This window comes from Carcharhinus amblyrhynchos, chromosome 1 (genome assembly GCF_965287045.1).
Source record: "Carcharhinus amblyrhynchos chromosome 1, sCarAmb.v2.hapA, whole genome shotgun sequence".
Lineage (NCBI taxonomy): Eukaryota > Metazoa > Chordata > Chondrichthyes > Carcharhiniformes > Carcharhinidae > Carcharhinus > Carcharhinus amblyrhynchos.
Genome location: NC_137324.1, coordinates 139,580,030 through 139,606,719, shown reverse-complemented (window position 1 = coordinate 139,606,719; position 26,690 = coordinate 139,580,030). Strand labels below are relative to the sequence as shown.

The 26,690-nt window shown below is 42.2% G+C and overlaps 1 protein-coding gene across 2 annotated transcripts in view; it reads right to left on the bottom strand.

Annotated features, from left to right (window-relative positions):
- naf1 (nuclear assembly factor 1 homolog (S. cerevisiae)) overlaps window positions 1-26,690 on the bottom strand; it is a 195,620-nt gene that overhangs the window by 151,578 nt on the left and 17,352 nt on the right. For both annotated transcript variants that reach the window (XM_080193425.1, XM_080193431.1), the window contains one exon: window positions 10,352-10,490. In XM_080193425.1, coding sequence (XP_080049551.1) covers window positions 10,352-10,490 — 139 coding nt within the window. The remainder of the gene's footprint in view (window positions 1-10,351; window positions 10,491-26,690) is intronic.

Below are 26,690 nucleotides of genomic sequence, written 5' to 3'. Positions count from 1 at the left end.
AAACCCCCATCTGCAGTCTTATGATTCTGTTGCCCTTGTCCCTTTAGGTGGAAAATCTTCAAAAGGTGGTGTCAAAAGGTGCATTAGTGAGTTGCTGTAGTGCATCTTGTTGATACTTGTGCTGTGTGCCAATTGTGGCAGAATAGAATATTTCTGCCATGGACGTTTGCCAATCAAGCCAGTTGCTTTGTCTTAGATTGTTGTTTAAGAGTTACTTAGACAGGCACGAGTGGGTTGGAGATGGAGGGATATAGGAGATTGTTTTAAATAAGGTTCAGTAGCCTTGGGACGTCCCTGGTAATGTATAAGGATGTGGAATGATACTAATGTTTTTCTTTTAAATTCACAGGTTTTAAGTCGGTCCGCCTTGTTGTCCAACGAGGGGCATACACGCGATGGGTCGTACAAGGGCTGCTCTTGGATGTTCGAGAATAGCCCAGTACTTCATGTCATTAGGGTGCGCTTAAACGGGACCAGGTGCTGGGCAACACGACAGCTCAGTGACTATCACTGTTTGCTGTGCAGACACATGGATTTGGGCCAGTGTCTGTGGGAGTTTGCACATTCTCCCCGTGCTTGCATGGGTTTTCTCCGGGTGCTCCGGTTTCCTCCCACACCCCAAAGATGTGATATTAGGCTGATTGGAGGTAATAAATTGTCCCTAAATTAGTTTTCCCTCAATGTGGAATGCCATAAGCATAGATAAGGGTCATGGGTGGAGGGAGGACTCGTTATGTTAAAATGGCGGCACGGGCTCGCTGGGCCGAAGGGCCTGTCTCCCGGGCTGTTTTTGTTCTTTGTAGATGATACTGGAATTTTACTCATCCAGGCCTGTAGCTATGATTGGCAACATCAACTGTAAGCAGCTTCTTTAATGCTAGGCACGACTCCAATCAATGGTGAGATTTCCCTCTTATTTTCATTGCGTATTACTGAAAGAAACATGCTATTTAAGCTTTTCATCTTGCACTCGTTCTCCAACACAAGCATGTTTGTATATCTCGCAAATAGCCGATGCAATATACCAATTTAAGCGCCACTGCGGTGTCAAATATACCGACTGCACATCCCAAAGATTAGCAGATCGGACCAAACAGTAAGGTTCTTTGTTCACAACAGGCAAAATACTGTAACTAACTAGCCAAAGCTTACAAAACTTAAAGCACAGTCCAACATTAGATGTGGTCCTGTGGTTGGACAACATCTGGTAAACAATCCAGACAGAGCTAAAAATTGCACTGAAAGCTAGTTTAAGATAATCCATCAGGTTCGCAGTGTGGCTCACTTATACCACATATATTCACAAATAGGGCCCTGTGCTTTGCACACAGAACACTGCTGAAGTGTTCCGATTGGAAGGGAACACTCCACAATGAATGGACTAACAAATGAACGAACACTGCTCAACAATCACCAGGCAGGTGTGTTCTCTTCCAGTCAGGGAACACTTCAGCAGTCACAGGTATTCAGCCTCTGAACTTCGGAGGAGCGTTCTCCAAGGCAGCCTCCACTACACATAACAATGCAGCATCACTGAGTCTAAACAGATAACCAAGTTCCACACACGACGACGGCTTCATCCAGGATCTTGGGTTCATGTCACACTATCTGCAACCTCCACGACTTGCCTGGGCTTGCAAAATCTCGCTGGAGACGATACACATCTCCTCAACCTGTGCTTAACCCTCTCTCCATTCACATTGTCTGTACCTTTAAGACTTGATTACCTGTAAAGACTCGCATTCCAACCATTATCTTGTAAATTGAGTTGGTGTCTTTCTATGCCACGTCTGTGAACACAAGTCCCCATTCAACCGAAGAACAAAGAACAACCCGGCATGGGAAACAGGTCCTTCGGCCCAACGAGCCCACGCCACCACTTTAAAGCATTTTCCTACACCTACCTTGCCCCTTGTGTATGCGAATGGTACCCCTACTGTAGCCAGATTCAGGGGAGAATAGTGTAGGGTCAATTTGGTACACCAATCAGTCTAAGAGCACATCTTTGGGGTGTGCGAGGAAACTGGAGCACCCGGAAGAAACCCACGCAACCACAGGGAGAATGCGCAAACTCCCACAGACACTGGCCCAAATCCACGTATCTGCACAGCTAACAGTGATAGTCACTGAGCTGTTGTGGTGCCCGTCTGCTGGTCCAGATTTAAGCACACACATCGACACGAAGTACTAGGCTACTCTCGAAACATCCAAGAGCAGCCCACACATGACCCACCGTGTGTATGCCCCTCGTTTGACAACAAGGTGGACCGACACCAGTGGATTAAAGAGACAAAACATTAACATATACTATTACATTTCCAGTATTGACCTGAGGCTCTGTCCCTTTTTAAAACCGTCTTATATAACCCTCCATCCCTGTTTCACTCACGTGCCTATCTAAGTAAACCTTAAACAAGTCCAGAGTGCCTGCCTCCACCACCTTACTTGGTAGCGCATTCCATACCCCCACGACCCTCTGCGTGAAAAACCTTCCTCTAGTATCGAAATTATACTTCTCCCCCCTCACCCTTAGATCGTGACCTGTCATGATAGTTGTCCCCAATCTCGGGACAAGCCTGCCACTGTTGACTCTATCTATATCCTTCATTATTTTATACACCTCTATCAGATCCCCCCTTAACCTCCGTCTTTCTAAGGAAAAGAGCCCCAGTTTTCCCAATCTTTCCTTGTAGCCCAGTCCTTCCATACCAGGCAGCATTCTGGTAAACCTCCTTTGCACTCTCTCCAGGGTCTCCACGTCCTTCCAGTAGTAAGGTGACCAGAACTGGACACTACTCCAAATGCAGTCTAACCAACGTTCTGTACAACTGAAGCATTAGACGACAGCTCTTATACTCTATACCTCTTCCTAAAGGCTAGCATTCCATAAGCTTTCTTTGCAACCTTCTCCACCTGCGTTGGCACCTTCAGAGACTTGTGCACTTGCACTCCCAGGTCCCTCTGCATTTCTATACTCTTAATTGGTCTACCTTTTATCATGCAACTCCTCCCTGCATTATTCCTTCCAAAATGCATCACCTCGCATTTGTCAGGATTAAATTCCATCTGCCATCTATCTGCCCAGTATACCAACCTATCTATACCCTGCTGTGTCACTTGACAATCTTCCTCAGCATCCGCCAATCCTGCCGTCTTGGTGTCATCCGCAAACTTCCTGATCACACCACGCACACCCTCTTCCAAGTCGTTTATATATATTACAAAAAGAAGAGGCCCCAGTACTGAGCCCTGCGGCACACCACTGGTGACAGACCTCCAGCTGGAAAAGGACCCTTCCACTACTACTCTCTGCCTCCTATTGCCTAGCCAGTTTTCAATCCATCTAGCTACCTGTCCTTGTATCCCATGTGCCTTAACTTTTTCTACCAGCCAACCATGAGGGACTTTGTCAAACGCCTTACTGAAATCCATATAGATGACATCAATGGCTCGCCCATCGTCAACCGTTTTTGTCACCACCTCAAAAAATTCTACCAGATTCGTAAGGCAAGACCTACCCTGAACTACAGCTCCCTCCAAGACATTACAAGACACCAAACCCCTCTCCTTCGTGAATACCGACGCAAAGTATTCATTCAGGATCTCCCCCATTCCCTCAGACTCGATGCATAGCTCCCCTCCATTGTCCCTAAGAGGACCAATTTTCCCTCTAACCACTCTCTTGTTCCTAATATAAGAGTAAAATGCCTTTGGATTATCCTTAATCCTATCAGCCAAAGCCATTTCATGCCCCCTTTTTGCCCTTCTAACTCCCCTTTTAAGCTCCCTCCTACTCTCTATATTCCTCCAGCGCACTCTCCGTTCCCAGTTGTTTAGACCTAACATACGCCACCCTCTTCTTCCTGACCAAGTCCTCAATATCCCCTGTGATCCATGGCTCTCTAATCCTGCCTTTCCCATCCTTCCTCTTTACCGGCACATGCCTTTCTTGCAACATTATCAGTTTACCCTTGAGAGCCTCCCACTTGCCAACCATGGACTTGCCTGCTAACAACCCCTCCCAATCAGTATCATTCAGCTCCTTCCTAATTCAGCTATAGCTCGCCTTCCCCCAGTTCAGCACCATCCCCTTCGGACGGCACTCATCCCTTTCCATTTTTATCCTAAACTGATGAAGGAGCTTGAGACTCCGAAAGCTACTGCTGCCAAATAAACTTGTTGGACTTTAACTTGGTCCAATGCTGGCATCTCCACATCATGGTTACCGTCAGTACTGAGTATATCCAGTCTTCAACTTCACAATATTCGAATTAGGATATAGTGCACTTACAATGTCGACAAATTGACACCCCATTTCAATTTTACAACCTCATTCTCAACTTTACGATGCCATGCCATTCACATACACGTGCACTGAAGTTCTGCTGCATCCATCTGTATGACTGGGCCGGTTGACCTGTTTTCATTAGGTTGGAGAGGAGCATTTCATTTTTTTTGACACAACCTTCACAATTTTCATACATTTATTCACGTCATATTTACTGCACTCATACTCGCAGAAATTCAAGATTAAATAGGCAACCAACAGTGAGTGATCATTTAATTATAATCCCTGCACTCACCCAGGAAAACGTGCATCAACAGCCACCTCAGCAGTTCGACAGGGCAAGAGGCTGAGAGCATTTAACACCACCAGACACCCCATGAGTGATTTTTAGCCTTGGTTCTGGAAAAATAGCCCAGTTATTCCATTGTTCCTAGAGGAAGATCGATTCAGATTTGCGACGTTTCTGTTTACAACATGTTTTTCAGGAACTAACTGTGTCGCAAGTCCAAGGACTGCCCATACTTTGCAGCTGTCTTCAACAAACAAATAAAAAAGTTCTGCCAATGTCACATTAAACATGAGGATGGAATAGAAAAGTTGGAAAGGATAGAAATAAACAGGTGACAGTTCTCAATGTTGAAAATCAGGGAGTCCAGATGGAATAGATTCTAGGTTAGAGGAAAGAAAGTGAAAATTATATTTGGCCACAAACTCGCAATCTTCTGTGAAAATGGGAGCAATTCCAGAGGGTTGGGGAAGTGAAAAGTCAGTAGTGGTGAAAATTTTAGTAACAATAATCCAGGACAAAAAATAATCAATTGGTACTTTCAAAATTAGGCATTAAATTGTTCAAGGCAAATGATATTTGATTGACGTTGTGTATATGCATTGACAAAATATGCCCAGTTGAAATGGTACATAAATGGACTAGCTAGCAAATCGGAACCAAAAGGTTAAAGATAACAGCTGATAATCGGCTGAGGAACAGGAAGCAAAGCGGTGCGAGGACTGGTAGTTTTTTCAAACTGGAGGGAAATATACAGCAGTATCACACAGGGATCAGTATTAGGACCACTGCCCTTTTTGATATTGATTAATAACCTGGCCTTTGGCAAAATTTCAAAGCTGCAGATGACAATCTTCCAAAATGTAAAGAGTGACGAGGACAGTAACAGATTTCAAGAGAATATAAACAAACTTGGTGAAATAGCAGATGAAAATTAGGAGTAGAGGCACTGTCAGGTAAATAGTACAGCTTTATAATGGGTGCAAGAACAGTAGAGATCAGAAAATGTGCATATACACAAGCTTTTCAAAGTTTTTTTTCAACTCTTTCATAGAGCATAGAACAGTACAGCACATATTAGCTCAATTTGAGCAGGCAGTTAAAAAAAAAGCATATGGGATCCACAGTGTAATGGCAAGCAAGTTATAAAACAAATGGTTAAGTCCCAGCTGCAGTATTGTGGCCAGTTTTCGACACCAGGCTTTGGAAAGCTTTTGAGAGGGTGCAGTATAAAACTACTGAAATTGGGGTCATTCTCCATACAGCATCGGAGCTCTCAAAATGGCATAGATGGTTTGGAAACAGTAACAAGAAAAACGGTTTCCAGCGTTACAAGCATTAGCAACCAAAGTGCATGGATTTAAGATAAGTGATAAAAGAGCTACGTATACATGTGACATCATACAGCAAACACCTTGCATGATCATGTAATAAATGATTAAAATAAAACATTTGATGTTGAAAATAAATATTCATAACAATGCCAAGTTTGATGTTTACACTGTAATCAAACAGATGTATTGACAATATATCAAATTCTTCTTCCCTTTGTGTCAAGAAAGAATCTAAACTTTTATAGTTGGCAAATGAAGTCAATAAATGGAGTATCTGTATTTCAACATATGCTCACAAAATTTTACATACAGTACTATTTACATCACTCCAATATCACGTGCCATGTTAATACTTCTTGCATTTCACAGAAACAATTACACAACAGGGAGACAACAGCACCATAAGGACATAAGCACTCTCCTGCCAAAACTAAAATGGCTATACTGGTCTAGATTATTTCCTCACAACCCACCAGCCTTGGTTTAAGATGCAGCTGTGATCTGAAGCTTCACACTGCCACAAGTTACACCAGACATCAAGGTGACCCAGGCTCAAAAACTTGCATTTTCCCTTTCCAAAATACAACACAAGGCATTTTTCTGCACAGCCTAAAATTTTTTTTTAAAGCAAGTTTAAAAGTTTTGCCTGCATCTTCCCTCATCAAATGGAATTTCTAAAACAAAATTGAGTATTGTAATAAATCACAAAGCCTTGCACTAATTTGTTTTGTCTCATGGTTGCAATAATTCAATTGCACATGCTTGCCAAGGCTCAAGCCTCAAACACTGCCTACGTCGGAGTGCATCAAAGTTTTTCTTTGTAAAGTCAAGACAGCTGCAGAACAGTGACCAGCCAGATGACAATTCATGGCCACGATCACATATTTTGCCTCAATCACAAAGGACGAGTTTTTTTAAAAAATCCTTACTATCCTCATTCCCAAACTTGGAAGAGGTTAGGTCCTTGAGCCTTTCAATGTTGGTCTCCAGGCCTGATACATGCTCAAAATGTGTAGCTGATCAAGTTGCTATCCAAAATCTTCAAAAATTCCAAAATTTACAGCCAAACTAGGTTTGACTCACGTGCCAGACATGAGTGAAGCTAGCCTCACATGTAATCACAACCAATAAAATCAACAAGTTATTTCTTTATTACAAAAATAATGAAGTTATCGCAAATAGAAAAACCTCGATGAAATTAGGTTTATAAACAATTACAATTGCTGTACTTGTGTTCTAAATCTAAAGTAAAAAAGTATATTTATTAATCATAATTAAGGCTTGTAAAATATTAATTTGTTTTCATAAAATCTATTCAATGTTTCCTCATGTTTTGTTACTGCATGGAAATGAGATGCAAACATGTATCTGCCAATGCAGATGTAACAATTTGACTGAGCATCTCAACACACAACAAAGTCAAACACCTCTTTAAAAATGCTTTATAAAAAAGACAAAAATATTTAAAGAAAGGTCAGTAAGAGAGAAATGAGTAAAATATCTATTGTGGTAATAAGGCCATAAGAAATAGGAACAGGAATAGACCATTCAGCCCCTCAAGCCTGCTCTACCATTCAATAAAATCACAGTCAATTCCTCACTTCCACTTTCTTGCCTTCTCTCCATAACCCTCAAGTCCCTTACTGATCAAAAATCTGTCTTAAAAACACATGAGAACTCTACCTCAACATCTCTCTGTGGCAACAAAAATTACAACCAATGCATCCATTATCACTGTAGCTACTTCTTTTAGGCTCCTCAGATGCAAGCCATCAGTGTCAGAGGACTTCTGTTTTTAGCCCCATTTGTTTAGAAACATAGAACAGTACAGCACAGTACAGGCCCTTCAGCCTTCAATGTTGTGCCGAGCTATGTCCAAACCCAAGATCAAGCTATCCCACTCCCTGTCATTCTGGTGTGCTCTGTGTGCCTATCCAATAACAGCGTGAAAGTTCCTAAAAAGTGTCCGACTCCACTATCACAGCAGGCAGTATATTTCACACCCCAACCACTGAGTAAAGAATCTACCTCAAACATCCCTCCTATATCTTCCACCATGAACCTTATAGTTATGCCCCCTAGTAACACTGACATCCACCCAAGGAAATAGTCTCTGCACGTCCACTCTATTTATCCCTCTCATCACCTTATAAACTTCTATTAAGTTGCCTCTCATCCTCGCCCGCTCCAAACAGAAATGTCCCAGCTCCCTCAACCTTTCCTCATTAGTCCTACCCTCCAAACCAGGCAGCTGGTAAGTCTCCCCTACACTCTCTCCAATGCTTCCACATCCTTCTTACAGTGAGATGACCAGAACTGAACACCATATTCCAAATATGGTCTCACCAAGGTCTGGCATAGTTGCAGCATAACCCCCCAGCTCTCAAACTCAAACCTCCTGTTAATAAATGCTAACACACTAAGCCTTCTTCATGGCTCTATCCACTTGAGTGGCAACATTCAGAGATCTGTGGATATGAACCCCAAGATCTCTGTTCCTGCACATTCCTCAGAACCCTGCCGTTGACCCTGTAATCCGCATTCAAGTTTGTCCTACCAAAATGAATCACCTCGCACTTATGTGCCACTTTTCTGCATTCTATCAATGTCTCTTTGCAGCCTGCAAGAGCTCTCCACCTCATCCACGACTCCACCAATCCTGGCATCATCAGCAAATTTACTAACCCACCCTTCAGCCCCCTCTTCCAAGTCATTGATAAAAATCACAAATAGCAGAGGACCCAGCACTGATCCCTATGGTACACCACTAGTAACTGGCCTCCAGAAAATTTTCCCTCCACCACCACCACCCTCTGTCTTCTATGAGACAGCCAGTTACTTATCCAATTGGCCAAATTTGCTTCTATCCCATACCTCCTTACTTGGTGGTCCTTTATAAATTTGGTTGAAATGCTCAGTGATGCCATGTCATCCTACAAGTTAAAATTTTCAATGAATGGATAATTTCTAATCAGATCAAAGAAGAATCATAGATATTCAAAAAGGCTAGTTTTGCATTGAAAAACAATTGCCTGGTGCACTATTGATACTGCATCATTTCATTTACTGGAACATTTCTAAATGACGTTCAAACACATCAAGTGAAAGTACAATTGCCACTCAGTTTTGTTTGCTCGATACCACCTCTCATCATATTTTGCAACCTGATAAATTACTACTTGGTAATGGAAGGATAACTTCATTTCAAATCTCAGATCAGCCGCAGTGATCACAAATAATGAAAGTGAACTAAAAGCATGTGAAGCGCGTGCAATAACTTAATGCCTTTGAAGTGGGGAAAAAGGTGAATGCATTTTGTACCTGAAAGGAAAGGGTTAACGCATTTTGTACCTAGAACATGTCACAAACAACCTTTCATCATGACTGATCTCCTTTAGCTTATACTGCTCCTGGCATAAGTTATTTGTTCATGTGTTACATGCTTTAACACTCATTTTTATAAAGACAGATGGTTTAATGTGGCTGTTATTTTGTAGACTTTGCAAATCTTACCTATTTGTCTTAGTTGGACATCGTTACACAAATGGTAGTTTACGATACCGGCTTTTGACAGCTGCTGATGGCAGATCAGGATACCGGCTTTTAACAGGAAGAGTCCTGCTGCGACAGCCATGATCACACAAGTAGTTTCAAAGACAGGGATACCAGTACTGAGGCAGAAGGGTTCCTGTGTCCTGACTGCAGGACTGTAATTCCCGATTAACTCTGGGGCTGCATCACGACCCAGGAAGGGAGAACTGGAGGTCTGGCAGGAATTGGAACTTTGAATCCTGATTCCTGCTGGAGCTCAATGTATAAATGCCCACTTGTGTTTGTGTTCTATGAGAAGTCTGTAATCCTACTTCTCCCAAGGTTCTGGAATAAACCTCAGTTTTGAAATAAAATCCACTTTTTTTTGACTCACTAACAGTCTGAGGTATTATTTTACCTAAAACACCTTAATTTACACAGATTTGTTCAGAAGTATTGGGATTGCACAAGTAAAACCTAGTTACCCCACAATCTCAGTCTGGGTACTCGTAGAAGATAAGCTTCTTCTGCAAACGAAAACGTGAATACATTTGTCAACACAGGGTTATTTTGTACATTGACATTTGTTACAGCCTGCCTTCCTAAACAAGCAACAGTGAGAACATATGTGACAAACAATTTGCACCTCTAGTATGGAGCATTACTGTGATACTCATATCAGCAGAAAAACAAGTTTGACTTAATCAGACACTGACTGTTAGTCAAGAACACAGGCCAAGATCATTCACCATGTACAAAAGTAAAAACTCAAATCAACTATTCAGAGACTCCCAACTCCCATTGTTGTAATCCTTTAGAATCTCAGGCAACAAAATATTAATGAGCAATTTCAAAATAACTTTTTTTCCAGATCACCACTAATTCTGAAAAATCAATGAAACCTGTACTTACCGCCAACAAGAGTTCATCTGCCGTTTTCAATGGTTGGGGTTTTCTCTTATCTCCTGATTCCTGGTCATCATCATCATCCCCATCTGACATTACAACCACTGATACTGCAGAAGATGAAGATGATGTGGAATCTGAATCACTGTGGATCAAAACGTACGTTAATCAGATTAAAAATTATTTTAAAAATACACATCTAACACAAAGCAAGTACCAAAGTTTTTCTATTCTATTTGGTTTTGTTATAAAATACAATAAAATTGAACTAGCATAATTAATATAGCAATCAGTTGACGTAGTGCATTGTTCTGTGTTTAGGGGTAAACATAATGCAAGTCATTGAAAAGAATCAAACTTGGCTGTAATCTGGCACTATAAGGAAGAACATCAGTTTCGGGGGGGGCGGGGGGGGGATTTAAATAAATATAAAGTTGGGTTTCCTACCACAAAAAAAACTACATTACTGAACAAGCAGTCTATCCTCATGATGCTTCTGTCAAAAAGAACTGAAAACTGTACAGTTCAAAACGTCAATGTATATACTTGCAGTGCTTCCTGAAGTCAAAAACAGTGTGACAAGTTAGATTTCTCAGGCACAGGAATGCTAGCCACTTGGGCAGTAAGCCTTTCAATATAAAACAGCAACTTCACCCCTCTTGAGCTGGAGGCTTTTGAAAAAGCTTAGAGAGAAATTGACCCTCACTGCATCAGTGTGATAATCCGCAAACAAGCCAAAAGATATAATTTCAGGGCTATATACAGTTAATTACAAACCAATGCAATTTCTTTTCATTTTAAAGCACAACACTTGTGCATAACCCTGAAAGAAAATCAAATATATTACAATAATATTGAGCACGATGCAACAGGTTTAACAATTTAGCATATTAAACTATGTCAAAACATGTTTTTGCATGTGCACATGCATCTGCGTGTTTGGTGCATGTGTCTGAAAGAGTCAAGGGGGCTATTTACAGAATTGGAGCAGCAGAGGTTCTGAGCACAATCTTTCAATCTTCCATGGAAATGGGATCGGTACTAGAGGACTGGAAACAAATGCTGCTCAAAAAAGCAGCTGGAAGTTGGCATACTGAAGGTGATACCATGGCCAAAGCAGGGCCCTTGCTAAGAACATAAGAAATAGGAGCAGGAGTAGGCCATCCAGCCCTTCAAGTCTGCCCCGCCATTCAATAAGATCATGGCTGATCTGTCGTGTCTCAGTTCCACATTCCCGCCCTCTCCCCATAACCCTTAATCCCCTCTCTTATCAAAAACCCATCAACCCACGTCTTAAAAATATTTAGCGAGGCAGCCTCCACCACCTCAACGGGCAGAGAATTCCAGAGATTCACCACCCTTTGAGTGAAGAAGTTCCTCCTCAACTCCGTTCTAAACCGCCCCCCCTTTATCTTGAGGCTGTGCCCCCTAGTCCTACTGTCCTTTCTGAGAGGGAAGAGCCTCTCCACCTCTATCCTATCCATCCCATTTATCATCTTATATGTCTCAATGAGATCTCCCCTCATTCTTCTAAACTCTAACGAGTACAAGCCTAGTTTATTCAGCCTCTCCTCATAGCTCAACCCCCTCAACTCCGGCATCAGCCTAGTAAACCTCCTCTGCACTCCCTCCAAGGCCAAAATATCCTTGCGTAAGTACGGCGACCAAAACTGCGCACTGTACTCCAGCTGCGGCCTCACCAGTGCCCTATACAGCTGCAGCAAGACCTCCCTACTTTTATATTCAATCCCCCTCGCTATGAAGGCCAGCATCCCATTCGCCTTTCTGACCACCTGCTGCATCTGCAGGCTGGGCTTTTGCGACTCATGCACAAGGACCCCGAGGTCCCTCTGCACCGTCGCCTGCTGCAGTTTTTCACCCCGTAAGTAATAGTCCTTCCTACCATTATTCCTGCCAAAGTGGACCACCTCGTACTTGCCAACATTAAATTCCATTTGCCATTTCCTGGCCCATTCGCCCAGCCTATCTAGATCCTTCTGCAGACTCTCCACACCCTCCGCGCGATTTGCCGTTCCACCAATCTTGGTGTCATCAGCAAATTTCGACACCATACACTCGGTTCCCTCCTCCAGATCATCTATATAAATGGTAAATAGCTGAGGCCCCAGCACCGACCCCTGAGGCACTCCACTAGTCACCAACCGCCAATCCGAATAGCACCCATTGACCCCCACTCTCTGCCTCCTATTTGACAACCAATCCTCTATCCACGCTAACACCCTACCCCTAACTCCATGCCCCCTTACCTTCTGCAATAACCTCTTGTGAGGTACCTTGTCAAACGCCTTCTGAAAATCAAGAAACACCACATCCACCGGCTCTCCTCTATCCACCGCCCTAGACACATCCTCATTGAACTCCAATAAATTTGTCAGACACGACTTCCCCTTAACGAAACCGTGCTGCTTTTGCAGGAACATCAAAAACGCTAACTGCGGAAGTCAACCAACCAGCAGAAAATCAGAGCTGGAAAAAGAACTGAAATCTCTCTACAAATTACAGAACACCTGACCTGAAGAATCAACTATTTGCCATAAATGTCAGCGACTGGAATCAACTTGCACTGGCCACAACGCTCATCATCTATTTCTTGCAACTCAAGGGCTGTTGGGTATAACCTTTCATTTATATTTACTTACTATTGGACTCAATTCTTTGCAATGTTAATGTAAGCCTATTTGTGACACTGCTAAATAAACTTCAAACTTTTTTTTAATCTGTATGTATATACATGCGTTTGATCATTTTTCTTTACTTTTTTGTAGTTAATAAACTTACTCTCACTTAACTCAAGAAAACCTGGTTAAACAGGCTCTGTTTTAAACACAACTATTGTAACAATTGGAAAACTTATGCAAGGGGAAGGGAACTTTGTTAAATTAACCTTTGTCTTTAACAGAGGGCGGGTTGAATGAAGAACCAGTCATCCCTCCTCACTGGGGTTGCGCAATTTGAAGGTATCCCAGCCAGACCGTGACAAAACAAGGGATCTGGCCCAGATTAACAGCTTTTGGGGAACCACACCTAGGACTGGCCATTTCAACAAAGCCAGGGATCATGGTGGAAATTTCTTCATTAGACTGGAAGGAAGCATGCCATAGCACTCCGACCTACACAAACCCAAAATGGGTTGCTGATATAAATGAACATAGTCATGTACGAATTATCAATTGCTCACAAATAAAACAATTATACAGAGGATATTAATGGATTTTAGGAAAATAAAGCAAACTGGTAAAAACAAATAGCAATTTAATACTAATTCTGAAGTTATGCATTTTGGAAGGTGAAAAACAGGCAATACAAATTAAAAGGCACAATCTTAAAACGGAACACTGCCAAATCCATAGTAAAGAGAAAGTATTCAAGATGCTGGATAGGCTAAAATTGAATTGAACAGATTTGTTCCTATTATTCATTCATGGGATGCACGTTACTTCAGCAGGTGGTGGTTAGCTGCCTTCTGGAAACGATTACAGACCACATGGTGCAAGTAAACCTATAGTGCTATTAAAGAATTCCAGAGACAGTAATAGAATAGCAATGTAGTTCCATGTCAGCGTGAAGAGTGACTTGGGAGGGGATTTCAGATGGTGGTGTTCGCACTTGTTGTTCCAAGTGGTTAAGGTTGTGGGTTTGAAAAGTGCTATCGAAGGAGGCTTGGTGAAGTGCCATTAATGAGATTTACTGTAGCCACTGTTCATTGGTGCTTTCAATGTTTAATACAGTGGATGGGCTGCCAAATCAGCAGGTTGCTTTGTTCTGGATGTTGTAAAGCTCGAGTGTTATTGAGGAAAGTGGATCAGCTAATGTCATATTAAAAGATGCGAGGTGGAGCCCATTAGCAATCAAAAAGGGGATTGCTGAATGGAGACAGAGGGCATCGCTGAGATACTAAATGAGGACTTTACATCTTTGACTTTAGCAGCCTCTTATTCCTTGGCAGAGTATAAAAGGTGGTCATTAAGGCATTGCAAGGATTCACAGGAGGTAACAGTGATGCTATTATTAAATGTGAAGCCACCAGAACTGGATGGGATGCATCAGAGATGCAGAGGGAAGATAGTGGGCATAATGTTCCAATCCTCCTTGGATATAGGGGTGATAGCAGAGGATTAGAGAATTGCAAACATTACACCCTTAAAAAGGGATTCAAGGATAAACCCAGCAACTCCAGGCCAGCCTATTACAGTGGTGGAAATTTTTTAGAAACATAACCCAGAATACAACTGATAATTAATCTGCACCAATCCAAGTTAAGGTAAACTGGCACAATTTGTAAAAAGAAATAAGCAGCTTGACAGGAGTCTTTTGTTTAAAAGTTGACAAGGTACAAACACCATCCCTCAGCTAGCGAATCAATACTCAATGTTGATTCCTACTTTCAACTAGCCATGACGTGGAGATGCTGGTGATGGACTGGTGTGGACACAGTAAGAAATCTCAACACCAGGTTCAAGTCCAACAGGTTTATTTGGAATCACGAGCTTTCAGAGTGCTATTCCTCCATCAGGTGAGTGGAAAGGTAGGTTCACAAATATGGCATATATAGGCAAAGGCACAACTGTACAATAAATACAGATCGGAATGTGAAGAATGGTTGGAATGTGAGTCTTTACAGGTACAGAGAGCGAGTGGAGGGAGGGATAGTCATAGATTAAAGAGGAGTGAATTGTCTCAAGTCAGGACGGTTAGTAGGATTTTACAAGCCCTGGCCAAATGGGAGGTTACATTTAGTGTGACATGAACCCAAGATCTCAGTTGAGACCATCTTCATGTGTGCGGAACTTGGCCGTAAGTTTCTGCTCGGCAGCCCGATGAAGGAAATTCCAAATAAACATGTTGGGCTTTAACATGGTGTTGAGAGGCTTCTTACTTTCAAATGGCACTGACAGTAACAACAGCACAGATTAATTCTGGGTGGGGAAACTTGAATGTCCATTACAGAGTGGCTAGGTAGTACCATTAGTGACTGAGCTGGGAGAGGCCAGAACATGGCTGCCAGAAATATGGCAGATGATTAGAATCCAAATTGATAAAATAACCAAGGTGACCTAATCTACCTGTCAGAGATGTATTTCCAAGTAATGGTATTGGTAGGAGTGACCGCTATAATCCTTGTGGAGACAAATTTCAGTCTTCATTCAAAGCACATCACCCATTGTGTAAGAAACTTACCCCACAGATCTCCACTGAACATTCCCTCCTTACCTTGAACTTGTGCCCCCTTGTGATTGTCATTTCTGCCCTGGGAAAAAGCTTCCAACTGTTCACCCTATTTATACCTCTCAATTTTATAAACTTGTGTCAGGTCATCGTTCAGCCTCCATTTTTCCAGAGAGAATAATCCCAGTTCATTTAACCTCCTCTCATAGAGAATACCCTCCATACCAGGCAACACCCTAGTAAACTTTCTCAGTACTCTCTCCAAAGCCTCCATGTCCTTCTGGTAGCGTGGTGACCAGAATTGGGCACAGTATTCCAAATGTGGCCTAACCAACATTTTATATACAACTCTAACAATTTGCCAACTTTTATACTCAATGCCCCATTTGATGAAGGCAAGCATGCCATATACTTTCTTCACCACCTTTCACACTTGTGCTGCCACTTTTAAGGATCTGTGGACCTGCACTCGTAGATTTCTGTATCTCTGCTCCTGATGGTTCTGCCATTTGTTTTATGGCTCCCAACTGGATTTGATCTACCAAAATGCATCATCTCACATTTGTCCATATTAAATTCCATCTGCTATCTGTGTCCAATTCTTGAGTCTATATCCTGCTGTATTCTCTGATAGTCTTCATCACTATCCGCAACTCCGCTAATCTTAGTATCACCTGCAAACTTGCTAATCAGACCAGCTTTGTTTTCTTCCAAGTCATTTATATATATTACAAACAGCAGGAGTCCCAGCACTGATGCCTGTGGAACATCACTTGTCATGCGGCCTCAACTGGGATCTTGGGTTCATGTCACACTATCTGTAACCCCCACAACTTGCCTGGACTTGCAAAATCTCACTAACTTTCTTGTCTGGAAACAATACACATCTCTTTAATCTCTGCTTAAAGCTCTCTCCACTCACATTGTTTGTACCTTTAAGAATTGATGAGCTGTAAAGACTCACATTCCAATCATTATGCATGTAAACCGAGTTTGTGTCTTTGTGTCCTTTTTATGATCAGAACTCCCAGCCACCTGACGAAAGGACGGGCTGTCCCAAAAGCTTGCGGCTTTTGCTACAAATAGACCTGTTTGGACTTAAAACTGGTGTTGTGGGATTTCTTTCTGTTGAACACCACTAGTTACAGACCTCCAGTCAGAAAAACTTCCACCACTACCCTCTGTCTTCTATGGCCAAGCAGTTCTGAATCCATCTAGCTAGTTCACCCCGATCCTGTGAGACTTAATCTTTTGCACCAGCCTGCCATGCGGGACCTTGTCAAATGCCTTTCTAAAGTCCATGTAGTCAGCATCCACAGCCCTTCCCTCGTCAATATTTTTATCACTTCCTCAAAAAACTCAGTTAAATTAGTGAGACATTATCTCCCTCATAAAACCATGCTGTCTGTTGCTAACAAGACTATTCAGGTCTAAGCGCGTATAAATACTATCTCTAAGAATCTTCTCCAACAATTTCACCATCACTGATGTCAAGCTCAATTTTTGGGTTATCCTTGCTACTCTTCTTGAACAACAGGACTACAGTGGCTATCCTCCAATCCTCTGGGACCTCACCAGTGACCAAAGGAACAAAGATTTCTGTTAGAGGCCCAGCAATTTCATCTCCTGTCTCCTTCAGTAATCTGGGATAGATGCCATCTGGTCCTGGGGATTTGTCTACCTTCATGCTTCTTAATTCACCTAACACTTCCTCCCTCAATGATGACTTGTTCTAAAGGATTGACACACCCTCTCAGAAACCACCAATCAACATGTCCCCCTCGTTTGTGAATAGCGACGCAGATCATTAAGGATCTCATCCACTTCCTTTGGCTCTACACTTAATTTCCCTCCTTTGTCCTTGAGTGGCCCAATTCTTTCTCTAGTTACCTTCTTGTTTCTGATATATGTCTAAAATGTCTTGGGATTCTCTTTAATCCTGTCTGCCAATGATATTTCATGATCCCTTTTTGCCCTCTAACTCCCTCTAAGCTCATTTCTACTTTCCCTGCATTCTTCAAATACTTCATTACTGTGGCACTATCATTGTAATACATACATTGGTTAAAAAGTCTAGCAGCTCAGCTGGGCATCCATGGTGCACTTGAGCTTACATTGCAATCAGAATTATATTCCACCTGTAATCATATTTGTCAGATTTTTCCTCACCAAGCTAAACAAACCTTGGTTCAAATAGTAGTAGAGAAGAGCATACAAGGAGCAAGGCCAAGAGTAAGTGAAAATATGATGCCAACTGAGTGAAGTTTCAACACAAAATTACATGCATTCTGAACAGTCGCGGCTGCAGGCTACAGACTGAACCAAATGATCCCACAACCGACAGATCCTATCAAGGTTCAGCACTCTTGCCAATTTTACTAATGAATAGCAGTGAACATTTAAGGGAAAAAAAATCAATAAACAGCCTCATCCTCAGTGATTTGGAGCTTGAGCAACAATTCACATCACTGCAATGTATCTACAAGGCTGAGTGTTTTAGGAATAGAACAGGCAAGGGACAGTCCATCGTCCTGTGTGGCACCACCACTGTGCTAAGTAGAATGGACTCAATAAGACTAGAAGCTCAAAACTGACATATGAGGTGCTGAGATATCATCAGAGTTGTATATATATCACCACAATCGAAAACCTCCTGACAAGCCATAACTCCCACACTACAGCTTCAAAGCAGGAGATTAACTCTGATTCAATGAGTTCAGGAGAACATTTCAGGATTAGCACTCGGCATACCTAAAAATGTGTCTACCCAGTGAAGCTAAAATACAGGACTAGATGCATACTAAACAACAAAAGCAGCAGACATATACCAAAGTGCAGTAGACAGAGCAAAGCAATCCAAGAACTAACATACAGATGAAAGCTCTGCAGTCTTGTCACAGCCAGTTGTGAACGGTGACAGAAAATAGAACAACTGGATGAGGAAAATTGAACGACTGGATGAGGACAGCACGGTAGCACAGTGGTTAGCAGTGCTGTTTCACAGCTCCAGGGACCAGGGTTTGATTCCCAGCTTGGGTCACTGTGTGGAGTTTGCACCTTCTCCTCATATCTGCGTGGGTTTCCTCCAGGTGCTCCGGTTTCCACCCACAGTCCAAAGATATGCGGGTTAGGTTGATTGGCCATGCTAAAATTGCCCCCTAGCATCCTGAGATGCGTAGGTTGGAGGGATTAGTGGGTAAAACATATGTAGGGATATGGGGGTAGGACCTGGGTGGGTTTGTGGTCGGTACAAACTCAATAGGCTAAATGGCCTCTTTCTGTACTGTAGGGCTTCTATGATTTCTGTGAAATTCACAAATACCTCCATCCTCAACTTTGCTCAGATCCATACACAATTTTGGTCGCCTCATTTAAGGAAGGATGTAATTGCAATAGAGATATCTCAAAGGAGGTTTACTAGACTGATACCTGGAATGAGTGGGTTATCTGTGAAAAAAGGTTGGACAGAGTGGGCTTGTTTTTCCACTGGAGTTAAGAAGAGTGAAAGGTGACTCAATTGAAGCATACAAGGTCACAAACAGTCTCAAGAAGATGGATGCGGAAAGGATGCTTCTTCTTGTGGGTGAGTCCAGAAGTAGGGGAACATTGTTTTGAAATTACTGGCTGTCTTTATAGGACAGGGATGAGGAGAATTTGTTTCTGAGTTGTGCAACTTTGGAACTCTGCCTCAAGAGGCAGGATCACTAAATATTTTTACGGCAATGGTAGATTATTGGGAGCAGATGGAGGAAAGGTGGAATTAGAAACAAACGGATCAGCCATCATCTTACTTAATGTTAGAAAGTCATGGTACAAATCAATTCCTGTCTAAGGCTGCCTGGAAACACTACCGTTCACCTATTGCCGCAACAGGTCCACTGTAGACGCCATTTCCCTGGTCCTATACTCAACCCTGGAACACCTAGATACTAAAGACAGCTATATATCGACTACAGCTCAGCCTTTAACACCATTATTCTGACAAGACTCATCTCCAAATTTCATGGCTTGGGGTTTAGCTCCTCCTCCTCCTCCAACTGGATCCTAGACTTAACCCACAGAAGTCATTAAAGATAAGCAAAACACCTCCTCCACAATCATCCTCAACACCAGTGCTCCACAAAGCTGTTCTCAGCCCCCTACTGTACTCCTTATACATTTTTGACAGCGTGGTCAAATTCCCTTTCAACTCGATTTTCAACTTTGCTGATGACCCATTGTGGATTGGATCTCAAACAATGATGGGACACTACAGGAAAGAGATAGAGAATCTGATTAGCTGCTGCAACAACAATAAAGTCTCTCGCAAAGTCAACAAAACGAAGGAGATAATCAGTGACTTCAGGAAGCATAGAGGACATGCCCCTGTTTACATTAACAGGGACAAAGTAGAAATGGTCAAGAGTTTCAAGTTTTCAGGTCTCTAGATCATCAGTAACTTCTCCTGGTCCCTCCATGCTGACACTAGTTAAGAAAGCCCAACTAACATTAAATAAGATAATGGCTGATCCATTTGTTTCTAATTCCACCTTTCGTCCATCTGCTCCCAATAATCTACCATTGCCTTAAAAATATTTAGTGATCCTGCCTCTTGAGGCAGAGTTCCAAAGTTGCAAAGTTTCTCAGAAGACTAAGGAAATTTGGCATGTCTGTTACAACTCTCACCAACTTCTCCAGATACACCACAGAAAGCATTCTTTCTGGTTCTATCAAAGCTTGATATGGTTCCGCCTCTGCCCAAAACCATAAGAAACTACAGACAGTCACGAATGAAGCCTAGTCCGCCACTCAAACTAGCCTTGCATCCAATAGCACTGTCTACACTTCCTGCTGCCTCGGCAAAGCAGCCAGCATAATTAAGGACCCCACACACCAGACATTCTCTCTTCCATTGGGAAAAAGATTCAAAAGTCTGAGATCACGTACCAACCAACTCAAAAACAACTTCCTCCCTGCTGCCATTAGACTTTTGATTGGACCTACACACACGAGCTGTGATATAATATTACATTTGCCACACTTCTTCTCTACGTAAGGTATGCTTTCTCTGGATAGTGCGCAAGAAAAAATACTTTTCATTGCATACTAATACATGTGACAATAATCAAATCAAGCAGGTGTGAGTTGTCAAATGGGCGACTTCAGTTCCTGTTTGTACATTTGCATCAGTACAAAAGACAAGGCTTAAACATTTGCAACAATACACAACTGACTTCCTTTTGCTATTTTTCTGAATAACCAAGATGGGGAATAAATATGGCTTGGCCACATTTTTCCACATCAATGATTATTATTGCTTTTTTCAGAGTACCTGTACAAAGAAACATCAGGCTTGCCAGATAGAAATAATCCTAGTTTTCCTTCTACCATTAGAGTCATAGTCATAGGTTTACAGCCTGGAAACAGGCCCTTTGGCCCAACTTGTTCATGCTGCCTTTTTTTAAAACCCCTAAGCTAATTCCAATTGCCTGCATTTGGCCCAAATCCCTCTATACTTGCCATACCCATGTAATTATCTAAATACTTCTTAAAAAATAAAATTGTACTTGCCTCTACTACTTCCTTTGGCAGTTTGTTCCAGACACTCACCACCCACTGTGTGAAAAAATTGCCCCTCTGGACATTTTTGTATCTCTCCCCTTAAGCCTATGCCCTCTAGTTTTAGTCTCCCATACCCTTGGGAAAAGATATTCAATACCTATCTTGTCTATGCCCCTCATTATTTTATAGACCTCTAAGGTCACCTCGTAGCCTCCTACACTCCAGAAAAAAATGTCCCAGTTTATTCAGCCTCTCCTTATAACTCAATCCAGAAAGTCCCAGTAGCACCCTAGTAAATCTTTTCTGCACTCTTTCTAGTTTAATAATATCCTTTCTATAACAGGATGACCAATGAAATCAAGCATGCCGAATGCCTTCTTCATTACTATGGCCACCTGTGACTCCACTTTCAAGGAGCTATGAACATGTACCCCTAGATCTCTGTTCTGTAACAATCCCCATCATTTAGATTAGAACAGAACCAAATCTTAAGTGAGAAATGCCAGTGAGCCAGGGCGAGGCATCTGAAGAAATCAATAAATGGGAGCGGAACAACTAATTGCTTTAGGGTCATTAGTATAATCGCAAATTACAGACTGAAGCACAGAAAATGAAGAGGCATTGTCACAATAAATGTGCAGGTTATACAGTATTTCTACACTTGTTAACATCTTGAAATAAGTCACAAACACAGAATGTGCAATATTTTTCCATCTGTTCAGGGCACTGAGTGAACAAGACGCATCACTCCCCACCCTCTAGCAGATTCTGCTCAAAAGATTTATCTGCCAAACGGAATTGAAAGAACTTGGCTTTCCTTTGCATCAAATTGAAATTATCAGCTTTTGAGATGTTTCATTTCCTTGCAAGAAGTGGAATTGTAAATAGGCACACCATTGCACCGTCCTTTCCTTACAGAAAGTCAAAGCCGCTGCCATCAACTATTTAGTTATACCCTTGCTTCAAATATACGCATCATTCTGGAAACCTCAGTTACAACCCCAGAGTGTTTCTGGAAAATTAACACACAAGAGCATTTAACTACTCTAAATTGCACAATTTTCACAACAGCTGAGTAATCAGAAAAACTAAGTTGTACACAATCAGATTAGTCTTTAGTTTAACTAGAATTTTGCCAGGTGAAAGATCAGATGTGTGGATTTCAAAGGATTAGTTCATGGACCTGAACTTCAATAAAGATAAAATGTTTTAAACCAATTGCCAAATGTCGCAATTGAAAATATGTTTCTGAGAACTTGTTTACTTAAAATAATATCCCTACTGGAGCAGGGGATTTTCATTACATGCCCCAGTCATCAGCACTTAAATTTTTTGAAGTCAGGAAATCTGCATCTCAACCTTCTACAATTCTGTAGCAATAATTAGGTTTCAGACAGAACCATTACACTGCACAGCACTGTACTGGAATAAGAATATAATTAACATCCTATGATAACATAGGCATTACAATCTTCAATTGATTTATGTAATTTCTAACTCGAACCATCCAATTGATTCTTAATGTGTGTGTCTGGCAGTGTTTCTGAGATGCATTGCATCTCCTTAGAATTTGTCCACTAAAACTGAACTTTAAATTTTAAGCCAGCACCAAAATCAATTACTGCCACTGATTGATTGTACAGAACTTTAAGCAATAGTCAAAATTCAATACTTAATTATTGCACCAGCCAAACAACTGATTGAAGTACTTGCCGTGCACAACTGGTATATTGTAAGTGCACTCAGTATTCAGAGGAAATCATACTTTTTTCTCAATTTGTTCATAGGATGTGGACTACACTAGCAAGGTTAGCATTTATTATCCATCCTTAATTGTTATCATATTGGTGGTGAGCTGACTTCCTGGATCACTGCAGTCCATATGGTGTGGGTGCAGACAAGAATATGAAGCAGAACCAGTGTAACGATAAAACAAGAGTTGCGGGAGCTAACCGAGAACAAGAACCATTCCACATTACCCACCAAAAGACCAGTATAAATGGGCCCATGACCACATTTATTACTTGCAGGATGAGAGACAAGTTAGAGGAAAAATTATTGACTGACAGAACAAGTTTGGGTGTGTGTGTGTGTGTGGGTGTGGGTGTGTGTGTGTGTGAGAGAGAGAGAGAGAGAGAGAGAGAGAGAGAGAGAGAGAGCAGAGGAGGAGGAGGGGGATGTAAACATAAGAACATAAGAAATAGGAGCAGGAGTAGGCCATCTAGCCCTTTGAGCCTGCCCCGCCATTCAATAAGATCATGGCTGATCTGTCGTGGCTCAGTTCCACTTTCCCGCCCTCTCCCCATAACCCTTAATCCCCTCTCATCAAAAACCCATCAACCTGTGTCTTAAAAATATTTAGCGAGGCAGCCTCCACCACTTCAACGGGCAGAGAATTCCAGAGATTCACCACCCTTTGAGTGAAGAAGTTCCTCCTCAACTCCGTTCTAAACCGCCCCCCCCTTTATCTTGAGGCTGTGCCCCCTAGTCCTACTGTCTTTTTTGAGTGGGAAGAGTCTCTCCACCTCTAATCTGTTCAAGGAGGAAACAGAGAACCCTCAGATGCTCCTCATGGGGAATACAAGTGTGGAGGGATGGGGCACCCACAGTGAAAAGGAGACTATTGGAGAACTGGAAATTGTTGATCTGACATGTGCAGAGGAATCATAGAGTTGAATCAAAAGTGCGAAGAGATTGAACAAGGTGATATAGGATGGAGTCAAGATAGGAAGAATTGAGTTCCATGAGGCAGGAGCGGGCTGATACGATAGGTCTACCAAGGCAGTCCTATTTGTGGATTTTTGGCAGCAGGTAGAAGCTGTCCAAGGTTGGGGCACCATGAGGTTGAAAGCTATGGAGGAGAAGATTTCCAGAGGCAAAGTCAGGAACAGCCCTGACTTGATGTCTGGTGGTGGGGTTATGATCCAGAACGAGGGAGAAACAAGTATCTGAGAGTTGATGCTCAACCTCTGCAAGATAGAGGTCAGTACACCAGACAACAACAGCACCACTCCTCCACAGACCTGATGTGGTTAGTGTTGGACCTAAGAGAAGGGAATGCAGCAGGTTCATAAGGAAACCAGTCACAGCAGGCGAGAGGGGCAGGGAAATCGAAGGCGCAGCACGGACAAGTGGGCCGAAGGGCCTGTTTCCATATTGTAAACCTCCATGACTCTAGGCCAACATCACGCCGACAATTCTCAACGATAAGATCAACACCAGGTAGAGGGAGAATATTGAAAGCAGGTAAAAGGGTCCATTGAACAGAGGGAGGATTCCTTCCCAAATAAGTGAGCATGGAGCTGATGCAAGCGTGGTTCAGCATTGTACAGAGCCTGAAATTCATTGAAGTAAGGATGCAAGGGTAACTGGCAGAACCCTTAGCTCAATCTTAAAACATGGCAGTGTAAATCACATCCTATAACAAATGCAGACATAGTTGCACGTAAAACCCACAATTATGTCTCTGCCTTCACACTCTTCAATCCTTTGTATCACTCTCACCACCTTGCCCTTTGTTTCCAGGTTTCTTTATCTATCCCCATATATTTTGTAGTTTAACACTCAAGTTGTCTTAAAATGTTCTACTAACCACATTTATTTCACTCCTCATGCTCATGATCCAGGTCAAGGTTTAGCACTTGTACTAGTAATCTTTTCTGTTCATAAAGCTTGGGTTCTGCAAAGATCTCAGCTAAATTGGTGACATATTAAACCCCAGTTGCTAATAATATGACAGTTAGAAACATAGGAATTAGGAACAGAAGTGGGCAAATTCAGCCTTTGGTGTCTGCTCCACCATTCAATCAGCTCATAGCTAATCCCTTCCTAGTCTCAAATTCACCTCCCCGTTTGTTCCCCATATTCCCTTATCCTTTTTTACATTAGAAATATACCTATCTCCTTCTTGAAACTGTTCAACAATTCAGACTCCACTGGGCTATGGGGCAGCAAGTTCTACAAATTCACCACTCTGTGAAAAGTAGTTCTGCCTCATCTCAATTTTAAATCTACCACCTCTCAACCTGTACCTGAGACCTCTTGTTCGAGATTACCCCAGAAGAAACATTTGGTCTACATTGCCTTTATCAAACCCTTTTAAATTTTTATATACTTTGATCAGATCCCCTCTCATTCTTCTGAACTCCAGCGAGTATAAGCCCGAACATTTTAATCTCGCCGCATACATCAATCCTTTCATCCCCAAAATCCATCTGAACTGCCTCCAATACCTCAACATCCTTCCTCAAATAAGGAGGCCTAAACACTCCAGGTGTGGTCTCATCAATACCCTATTCATTTGCAACAACATTTTATTACTTTTACACTCCAGTTCCATTGCAATCAATGCCAACGTCCCATTTGCCTTTTTTATTATATGCTGCACCTATATAACAACTTTATGCAATTCATGAACAAAAACATCCAGATCCCTCTGCCTGGAGGCATTTTGAATCTGCTTTCCATTTTAGGTAATAATTTGCCTTTCTATTCTTTCTGCCAAATCGATAACCTCACACTTACCTAAATTAAATGTCATCTGCCAAATTTTGGCCCATTCTCCTCGCCTAACTATATCCGTCCAAGATCTTGATATCTCTTCACTGCTTGATTTACCACCTATTTTAGGCATCATCCACAAATTTTGCAGTCTGTCCCTGTTTGCAGATCATTTAAATAGATCGTAAACAGTTGAGGTAAAAGGACCGATTCCAGTGGCATCCCGCTAGTTGCAGTTCCCAGCCATTTATCCCAACCCTCTGCTTTCTGTCCGTCAGCTAATCCTCAATCCAATTTAGAACTCTACTCCCAATCTCCTGAAATCTTACCTTCTAGATCAGCTTTTCATGCGGCACCTCGTCAAATGCCTTCTCAAAGTCCTGAGAAACCACATCCACAGGTTCCCCACAATCCACCTTGCTAGTTACGTCCTCAAACAATTTGAGCAAGTTTGTCAAGCATGACTTTCCCTTCATAAAAAACCATGCTGACAATGGTGAATCAAGCTTTGTCTTTCCAAATGCTCATTCATCTTCTCCTTAACGATTGATTCCAGCAACTTCCCCACCACATTTTGCCTCTCTCTCTCGGGGCATCACATTAGCGTGTTTCCAATCCACCAGGATCTTACCAGAATCCAAGAAATATTGAAATATCATAACCAATGCATCTACCACCTCCTTTAATACCCTAGGCTGTAGGCCATCAGGTCCCAAAGATTTGGGTGTGCTTAATCCCATTAGTCTATTCAATACCTTCTCCCTAGGGATGGTTATTGCATCAAGTTCCTCTGCATTAGTTGCAGTTTTGGGAAAATCATCATTGTTCTCAACCATGGAGACAGAGGCTTCTCAAAAACCTCCCCAAATCGGCAGCCTCCCAATCTCCTGCCCACCCCACGATCCTCCCTCTGCACCCCTCTCCCCGGTCCACCTGTCCTCTCTAATCACCCACCCCACCCCCCGATCTCTCTGATCGCCAGCCTCCTGAATCTCCACACTCATGCCGCCACCCAATCCTCCCCTCTCATCTGAGTATCGGGCCCACAAGGTAAGGTTAACCTTGGTCTCTCTCACTGAACTAATACCCAGTTGACCCCTCGTTCCCCTAGGCTCTG